Source organism: Seriola lalandi, unplaced genomic scaffold (assembly GCF_002814215.2).
Source record: "Seriola lalandi dorsalis isolate HSWRI2012SDOR001 ecotype SW California unplaced genomic scaffold, Sedor1 jcf7180002054678, whole genome shotgun sequence".
NCBI lineage: Eukaryota > Metazoa > Chordata > Actinopteri > Carangiformes > Carangidae > Seriola > Seriola lalandi.
The window spans coordinates 2,553,822-2,563,858 of record NW_019525231.1 but is presented as its reverse complement, the minus strand read 5'-3'; the positions used below and the strand labels follow the sequence as shown (position 1 = coordinate 2,563,858).

The window sequence follows — 10,037 nt, the reverse complement described above, 5'->3', positions numbered from 1 at the left end:
ATTCATTTACTTTTTTGATTGTATTATTATATTCTAGGCACAGTTGCACTGAAAACTAAATGCTAATGTCAGCTTGCTACCATGCTCACAATGCCAGTGCTAACATGCTGATGTTTAGGTAATGTTTTCCATGTTCACCATCTTAATTGAGAATGTCAGCATGCTAGCATTTGATGATTAGCACTAAGCACAAAGTAAAGCTGAGACTGATGGGAATGTCATTAGCTTTGCTAATGGGGGGGGGAGACAAACACATTGCAGTTCTTTTTTGAGGCGGAGCACCCAACTCAAATTCAGTGCAGGAGGTGAGCCTGTTTCTTTTTCTAACGATGCTGTTTGTCCACACTGTGTTTCAATAATCACCAAGGATGAATAAAACTTTGTTCAGGTATTTCTTATATTGTACTACATCTGCACTCTTGATGTAAAAATGGTAATGAGGCCAGGATTAAACTGTAACCTTCAGGGTGACCCTCTAATATGTGGAAATGACAGCCGCATAGCGTTGGTGGGAGTATGAGCTCCACATGAGCCTGCAGCAGTGACAAACTTCACAGTGCTATAACAAAGATTGAAAGTGCACTGACGTCCCATGGAAATATGACAATCATGATGTGCCAACTGTTCTTAAAGGAAGTTACCAGTGTGTGACAGACATGTGAACGCTGGCCAACTCTCATTCCCACCGCACTATGAAATGATGGCAAAGACACTGTATTTATTTGTGCTCAGGTGCAGGAATCCAGACTGTCCAGAACTGAAAACAATAGACGATATTCAAGCAGGAGCAGTGACACATCCTCGTAGTTGCTATGTCGCACACAAACAGTGGATTATTTTGATGCTGTTTTGAGTCTATGGTAACTTTAAGGTGATATGTCTGAGTGAAGAAAAGGGACAATGGACTTCCTGTCATGGCTCCATGAGCCTTGAGTCTTTGTTTTTGCACTGAATAGAAACCATCCCTCCATTCTTTACAGCTGAAAGAAGAAAACAGAACGGATGAAGTATTGAAGTGTTATTGGCGAAGGTAATTTCCCTGTCAGAGTTCATTGTGTGGATACTTTACAGTGTGAATCAATCATTAATCACAGGTGGTTTGAGACAGATTTATGACCTCGAAATATTTAATTAATGTTTTTCCTATATTATTATTATTATTTATTATTATTATTATTATATTTGATACACATTGTTTACTGCAGCACAGCACACTGTAATTAGCATAACAACAGATCATCGCACAAGAATTAAGAAGCTGCACTGCGAAGGAAAAATATCGGTGCAAAAGGTGTCGAGCACTTCCTGCGAATCAATTATCTACACAGATTGCTCAATCTCTTAGCCTGAAAAAAGAATCCTCCTTTACTAAAGGTGGAAGTCCTTTCATCAAGGGACCTTATCTTTATTTTTACTCAATAAGCAGTCAGAATTGAAGAGGAGACGAGGTGGAGTAGCGTTTCTACTGAATCATGCAGTCTATTACTCATAATGCATAAAAACCCCCCAACCAGGACAAGTGGGGACACCTTAAGATTTGAGATAAAGTTGGCTGGAAAGCTTTTGAAGAATTACAGGATTTAACTGCAGAATTAAAGACTTAGATATCAGATCACGTGGGTTTAATTTAAGTTTGTGGAAGTCTCGGAGGCAATGTTTGTTTTGAGTTTGTTTTGTTCTCAATCCTGTTTATCCAGACACCAGAAAGTAAGTTAATCTGGATCTTAAATTCTCATAAGAAGCTGTAAACATAGTCGTTACTCATTCACCAAAGTAATTACAATATAGCCGAAAATAGCTTGCATTGATACTTCACATAAAATAGATGAAAAAGAAAAAAGTGGTAGAGCTTCGTCTAAAATTGTAGAGGAGTTTTTTAGTGAACCATGTGCATGAGTCATAAGGTTGGTTTTAGTGAAAACACCCATCTATGGTCTCCAGCCCAAGTGGCCATGAAGTCATCCCCTTTGCCTTGACGTGATGTGAAGCAGTCATTTGTCTCCTCACACTAAGCTACGTTTCAGCAGACAACCCAAACAGCAAGGTATTTGGACGCCCCTACCCGTTTCTCGGCACCTGTGCCAAGATGTGATGATTTCATGTACATGGCATGCTGTGGATCCAGGATCAGAGTACATATTTCATTGCGGACAACAACAGCAAACTCACCTGGATGTAAACATTTAGATAAAAGTTCAGTCTCTGGCGTCTTTGCCCACTCTCAGCACATCCCAAGGTTTTGTGTGTTTTTCCCCTCTTAGCTCCGAGTGGGAGTTCTTCTTGTTCTCAGCGAGGGTCTTAGTGTTTTCATCATGTGGGTTCTGACAGGCCCAACGAGACTATGCATAACAGTGATTAAGGGCTACACAAATAAACTTCACTTGAAGAGCAACCTGGGACCCACACATTGAACGTTTTGGTCTTTAACTCTAAATATCTTTAATGTCTTTCAACTCTCAAACCACACAACATTTCTGTATTTATTCCCTGTTATAAAGGTTATTTCCTTTTTTGAATTTGTTGAAGCAAACTATGTTTAGACATACAAAGACTCTGGAATAAAAGGGAAAGGAATTAAGTCTGCATACTTTTGCCATGTAGGTCACTTTACATAAATAGCTCAACATTTTGGGAAATATGTGTGTTTCCTTGCTTTCCGAGAGTTAGATAAGAAGATTAATGCCACTCTCATAAATGTAAAAACCATTTTAATTCTGAGTCAGTTTTGAAGTACTGTATTATTTCTATCTGTCCGCCATGCAAAAATAATGGATAACATTATATCTCAGAAAAGTTGAAAAGAATTGAAATTGGTTGTCATACCATAAACACAGGGTCGTTACCATATCCAGGAGACTATAGATGGACTGTGTTGATCCTCTTATAAACTCTCAAAAAGAACTAAATAAGCATATCTCCCAGAATGTCCAACTTTCCCATTAAAATGTAAACCTAAAAGTTACTTGTGCCAGTCTGAGAGATAAACTGAACTCAGCATTGTATTCAGAGTCATTTCTTATTGTCATAGAATAACTAAAAGTAAAGCTGAATGAAGGTTAGGAAAATGTGTTTCTGGTTTGCATAAAATGTTATAAAGACAAATTTTCTATTGGTTTTCACTGTATTGATGTAATCTAGAAATGATCCTCTAATTTGTGTCTAATAAGTGTCTGTTATCATCCCTTTTTTTTAGGTTGATTATGTAATACAGTTAAGTACATAGCGACCAAACCCTGCTCTTACACACAGTACACAAGAGGCATGATTCAGTTCTCCCTCTGACTGAGAGGTGACCCCACTGTGCCTCCCTCTCCCCCTCCCCCAGCTGACATCAGATGTTAAACTACAAGAGCACCGAAATTGGCCATAGCCCAACTCTGAGATAAGGAGTATGCACACTTGTGCATGCACACACACACATGTGTGCGCACCCAACCACCCCCGCATAAGCCTCCCTCGCACAGCTTGTAACACAGGCCAAAACCAACAAAACGAAGTGTGCACACACACACACACACACACACACACACACACACACACACACACACACACACACACACACACAGGATACAGGACTGAGGGGGGATGTTGTGTGTGATATGGTGAACAATGGGGTGCTGACGAACACCCCCTTCAATGAGTTTGACTGAAAATACAGTTAACAAAGCTGTTTGTGGTTCAAGGCTAGAAAAGTTTTCATGCTGCTGTCAATCACTTTATTAATAACCAACTCAGATGTCAGATTAAATGTCCATGTACAAATACAAAAGGTTGTAATTTAAATTGGCTACTATTGCTATCTATTCTCTTGCCTCTGAAAACGGCCTAAAATATGTAATTACTTACAATTACACTTACACAACGCTAATATGAATTTATGATGGTACAAGTAATTATTTTGCAAGTGATTCATGAAACCAGTGAAATGTTTCATTTCGATTAACTTGACTGTAACTTGGTTTTATCATCGTGGGTAATTTCTTACACCGATGAAAAGATATTATTTGCTAAGTGCTTGATGCGAATGTTGACTTATGGCGGGACAAACGGTAATGCTACACTTCATCTGTTTGTATTAGGACACAAAATGACTGGCGTGATCGAGACGAGACCTGCAGGTGTTAATGAAAGCACACAGAAATCATCACACACATACATACAGTACATACACACTCCCACAGAGAGGTCCCCAGAGTCTCTCTCTCTCTCTCTCTCACATGCACACACACACACACACACACACACACACACACACACACACACACACACACACACATTCCATCACAGTTTCCTCACAGGAGTGGAAAGAAACCGAATCCTGGTCCTTAAAGGAAAACAAATGGAGGTTCTGCCAAGCCTGTGGCTGAAGTGCAAAAGAAAACTCCCTCCACCTCCCTCCTCCCAGTCAGACCCGCCCCAGGTCCAGCACTATATCAAGAGCCTGCCTCCCTTTATCAAACTCCACAGTCCTGCTACAGTGTACAGCTGTACAACAGTCCTCTCTCCTCGAGTTCTCTCTTGACCAGGCAGTCTACCATCATGTTTTACAGCCAGAGCATCACCAGTGGTCCCATGATCACCAGACAGAGCCGCAGCTACACATCAAGTGCCCCTATCCACAAGGCGCACAGCGTATCCGGTCTCAGCTTCAGGGGAGCCCCTCGCATCTCCTCCTCCTCTGTGCGCACCGTCTCCTCCGGGTATGGAGGTGGCCTGGGGATGGGGATGGGCATGGCGATGGGCGGCGGTGGCGGCTTTGATCTGTCCAGTGCCCTGGACCAGAGCTCCGTGCACCTGAACGAGAAGGCCACCATGCAGAACCTGAACGACCGTCTGGCATCCTACCTGGAGAAGGTCCGATCTCTGGAGGCGGCCAACACCAAGCTGGAGTTGCAGATCAGAGAGTACTACGAGAAGAAGGGACCTGCAGCAGAGAGGGACTACAGCAACTACTGGGCAGTCATCAATGACCTGAAGGACAAGGTATTGTGTGTGCCAACCTCAGCAGCTTCAACACCAGACGCGTCAAATGTTTGTAGTTCTGTTAATGATTATCAAGGGAGGATTTTAAAAAGGTACAAACATAACTATAAATTGCCATGCCATAACCATGACATGACACCTTCCCTAGAGACTTTATGATCTGTTGTGCTACTGAATCCTTGTTTTTTCTTGAGGGACATAAAGACTGACGAATGATTTCTCAACAAGATTTCTTTGGGAAATATTATATATATATATATGACCAAACCGGATTTAGCTGTGGGACTTAGAGGCATGTGAAGTTAACTAGTCAAAATTAAAACCAGTTTACGCTCCCGCACCAATGTGCAATTAACTATTCAATAGAAACTTTTGCCTTTTTAACCAAATCCTATTGTCATTGCTTCCCTAAGATCACTGCCGCCACCATCGGCAATGCCAACATCCTCCTCCAGATTGACAACTCCAAACTGGCTGCTGATGACTTCAAGACCAAGTAAGCATGAACCCTCATACTTCTGTCGACCTGTCTTCATCTTGTATCAAACAAGAGGGAGAAGAAGTTATAGTTGTCGCTAATCATTGCTCTCTACTCTCCAAAGATTCGAGCATGAGCTGATGATGCGCCAGTCAGTCGAGGCTGACATCGCCAACCTGCGCCGCCTGCTTGACCAGACCACCCTCACAAAGGCCGACCTGGAGATGCAGATCGAAGGCCTGCAGGATGAGCTGGCCTACCTCAAGAAGAATCACGCAGAGGTGAGTGATGCACTTCCTCCATCTATAATGATTACTCCTCGCTTTGACACCTGCAGAATTCTGAAACCCTGCCAGTAGATCTTGATGCTGACTTCTTTCTCCCCTTGGTTGTTTAGGAGTTGGCAGCACTGCGCTCTCAGCTTACCGGCACAGTCAACGTGGAGGTTGATGCCGCACCCCAGCAGGACCTCAACAAAGTCCTGGAGGAGATCCGTGCCCAGTACGAAACCATCACTGACAAACACCGTCGCGACCAGGAGTCCTGGTTTAATGAGAAGGTGAGAAGACTTCGCTATAAACAGAGGCTCTGTATCCCACACTTTGTAAATGGCTGGGTTCACTCCCTCAGCAGTCTAACCTGTAATTAAACATAATCTTCTGTGAAAGTGAGACAAGCAATTACAAGGACTTCTAACTGACTTTATTTCTCAACAGTCGGCAACCCTGACCAAGGAGGTGGCTATCAGCACAGAGACAATCCAGACGTCCAAGACAGAGATCAATGACCTGCGGCGCACACTGCAGGGCCTGGAGATTGAGCTGCAGTCTCAGCTCAGCATGGTGAGGAAAAAAAACCCTTAAACCCAAACCATCTGTTCGCATCTCACTGATCTTGCCTTATATGAGCAAAATTCCCAGATCCCTGTCTTGTCAGGGGGAAATGGAGAAACACACACTGATAGAGGGTAAAGAGCAGAAGGGAGGGTAAAAGAAGGAGGCTTTGTTGAAAGAAAGAAGGGAGTTAGAGAGAGAGATAAGAATGATGGGAGCTGTGGAGAAGGGGAGGGAGGTGCTCCCGCTGAGGAAAACATTTCACAGACATCTGCTCAAAGCTTGAAGAAAACTGCAGGAATGCTGAACTGGATAGCCCAAAAGTCTTACTCCCATGGATTATCTGTGGCGAGCTGGAGTTAATCACTCAACACTCCCTGCGAGAGCAGCACACTGCTCCTGTCCTACAGTGGAGGAGCAGCTAAAAGACATATACATACGCCTCTACTTATCATTCCTCTATAAAGGAACGTAGACATCCCTTTGTGTCTGCCTGATGTATATAATCCAGGGTGTGGCAGGTGGTTACACATTATAGCTTTAAACTGTCTGAACTGTCACAAAAGATTAATTACAATAAACCCGTCTTGCAAATATGAGCAAGAACATATGTGTTGCAATTCGTGTGCATGGATTCAGCGACTTTTTCCTCTCTCGAACAGAAAGGGGCTCTGGAGAACACGTTAGCCGAGACAGAGAACCGGTACAGCGCCATGCTCGCCGGCTTCCAGAACACAATCAACATGCTTGAAGCAGAACTAGCCAACGTGCGCGCCAGCATCGAACAGCAGGGCCAGGACTACAAGATGCTGCTCGACATCAAGACCAGGCTGGAGCAGGAGATCGCAACCTACAGAAGCCTGCTGGAAACAGAGGAGTCCAGGTAGACACAGTGATACAGGAGCTGAGACTTCTGCTTAATACAAATTATTTAGAAGATAATGCACATGACCACTCCTCTTACCGCTTTTCTTTTCTCCCCTCTCCCTCATTTTAGACCCATCAGTACAGGTAAATGACGTTTGTTTAAATAAGACATTACATAAGCACAGTGTAGCCACTGTAATAAAATCTCATAGCACTGCCATCATGAATTTTTTTCCCTTCTTTTTAACAGGGGGCTCAAAGACCACAGTCACAACCACCCATGTGCGCACTTCCAGCTAGAAGGTCCAACTGGCAGGACATGCTGTTTTCGGACACACAGACACACAAACACACACACACACACAGACACTGACTAATAAAAGCTGTTACACGAGATGAGTGAAACTGTACTGAAAAAAAACCTGAGATATGTTAAAAGTGAAGCCCGTGTTAAAGTTTATGTATGAAACAACAAGTAACTCAGAAGAGGAAATGTCGGACACACCGTGTTTGTGTGTGTGTGTGTATGTGTGTCCTGTCTGAAAAATAAAACTGCTGGTGATCATAACTTTGCTGGTCTTTTATTAATTTAAAAAAACAACAACAAAAAAAACAAGTCTACACATCTTTTTCCATAACATCACTCTGTTTATGCTGTTGTCATGGCAACTGCATGACATTCTGGGAGGTGGGATATGGGGTTGCGGAAATTTAGGTTACGTAACAGGGGCTGTTGTCAGGAAAGGGTGAACAATGGTTAACAGCTCCAGTGTGGAAAGCATTAGGAGTCGGAGAGGAGAGCGCTCAGAGGGCTGTGTTGAGCTCGGCGCTCTCAAAACTCAAACAGCACAAGAAAACATTCAGAAAAGTGCAAGTTACGTGACCAAATAAAGAGAGTGACCCTAGAGTTTGCCCAAAGGGGTTTTTTAAACAAGACACACCCAAATGGTTGACTAATCTTTGCCCTGGAGGCTTTTCAACACAGTGTTGCATAGAGTCTGTCACCTAGTAACAAGTACACATGTGGCTCAGGACTGAAACACCGAGTGGGAATGCAAATAATGACTAACTGAACAAAGAGAGTCATTGTGGAAACAGGTGCTATTGGTACTGCACTTTTTATGAACGCTGATAGTGAGTGACCACAGAGCAGTTATGATAAAGTATTGTGAAGGGTGGGGTTTCTCAGCTGTCGGTGACCAAATGTATGTTTTGTGTGAAAGAAGAGCAGGGAATTGTTATGTCCATGTGGTGTGTGTTTGTGTGTGTTAGAGAGAGAAGCAGAGAGGGAGTGAAAGTATAGCCTTTGAGCCTCTGTACAGGTCAGCAGTTACAGCCTCTAAAATTACAGCGAAATCCTGTGAAGGCTTCATAATTCTCAAATGATGGTGTAATGTTGGTTTTGGAGACGAGAGAGAGAATCCAGCCCCCTCGGAGGAGCTTCACTCACCCATATTTGGACCCATTTTGTTGCACATCAGCGTCTCTTCCACTCTGTTATAATGATAGCTGATGACAAAGCCCCTCCAGTAATGCTTGTAAATTGATATGAAAATCCACAGCAGAGGTCATAAAAAGATGTTGCACCAACATCAGACCATTTTACCCACATCAGTGTTAAACCCAGTGGGCCTGTCAAGGGCAAACTGTGCAAAGACATCACTGCAATTCCAACTGCATCCAACATCCAATTATAAGCGAGCTAAAGCCAAACCTGATGAGTTCTTCAAAGGCATCACTTTCTGACTTTTTAGATATATTTGTTTGTCATACATTACTTTGTCTTGAAAGTCTTTTATCATGTCTAAAATGTACCACGGTGTCTCTCTCTCCCTTTTTAAAAAAATAACTTTACTGTAGGTGGTTTCAATGTTTTTCTGTAGAAGATACAGTAAAAACGCTAAAAGTCTCTAAAATATGCATAGCAATGTTCATAATACATAATGGCAGTATGTGATTACAGGTTATATTAAATGCATTTGAAAATATAGACCTGAGAATCTAATGTTGCTCATGAACAGGTTAAAATTAATGCATTGTAGCATTTGCAAAGACCCTGTTGTTTAATTTGGATTTAGGGTTTGATAATAAACAATAGAGAGATAGACTGTAAGTGTTAAAGAAATAGTTTGACATTTTGAGAAACATTCATTTGCTTACTTGTAGAGAGTTAGATGATGAGATCCTCTCATCTCGGATGCTAAATATGTTGGAGCCAGCAGCCAATTAGCTTAGCTTAGCATAAAAACAGCAGGAGGAAACGGTTAGCAATGGCCCGAGCCATAGGTAAGAACAAGTTATGCCATCCAGTATTTCTAAAACTCACATGGTATCTTGTTAATATATTGTTTGTTGTTGTTTAAAGTATATAAATTTGTGGGCAAGAAATACTCATGACCCCGTGTAAAACCAAACTGCACTTTGTTTTTTGTACAGATAAAGCATATGAATTAGAACTGTAACTTGTCAAGTTCAGAGGATACTAATAGGCTGGTTTTTTTTTTACCTGCGGATAGAGCTAGCCTAGCAGTAAAGCTACGGTCTCCTGGCTCTACCTTCATATTTAGCCTACAAATGTCATTGGTCTCTATCATCACATCTTATTCGCAACAACAGAGATATTGATATTACGTTCACGAAAATGGGACGTACATATGGACAGACAACCCCAGAACAATACGCCTTGGGCTTTGGCTGTCACCGTCGCGTAGGCCTAAAAGTAATGAGAGCATTTTCCCAAAATGTAGAACTGTTGGTTTCATTACTGTCCAGGCTGGAGTGAGAGCCACAGTAGAGACAGCCCCTGGACTTATACTAAGACTCAGTTCTGCACAGATCAATCAGAAACTGAAAACCCATTGCAGCCAGTTCTCTGG

General features: G+C 42.4%; 1 protein-coding gene across 1 annotated transcript; it reads left to right on the top strand.

The window, feature by feature from the left end:
- The first annotated feature begins 4,455 nt into the window (after positions 1–4,455).
- LOC111666610 (keratin, type I cytoskeletal 19-like) lies at positions 4,456–7,729 on the top strand. Its single transcript, XM_023421987.2, has 8 exons — positions 4,456–4,983; positions 5,397–5,479; positions 5,586–5,742; positions 5,859–6,020; positions 6,178–6,303; positions 6,957–7,177; positions 7,292–7,305; positions 7,412–7,729. The coding sequence occupies exons 1-8, from the start codon at positions 4,540–4,542 to the stop codon at positions 7,459–7,461; spliced, it is 1,257 nt and encodes a 418-aa protein (XP_023277755.1). The 5' UTR covers positions 4,456–4,539; the 3' UTR covers positions 7,462–7,729.
- The last annotated feature ends 2,308 nt before the right edge of the window (positions 7,730–10,037 follow it).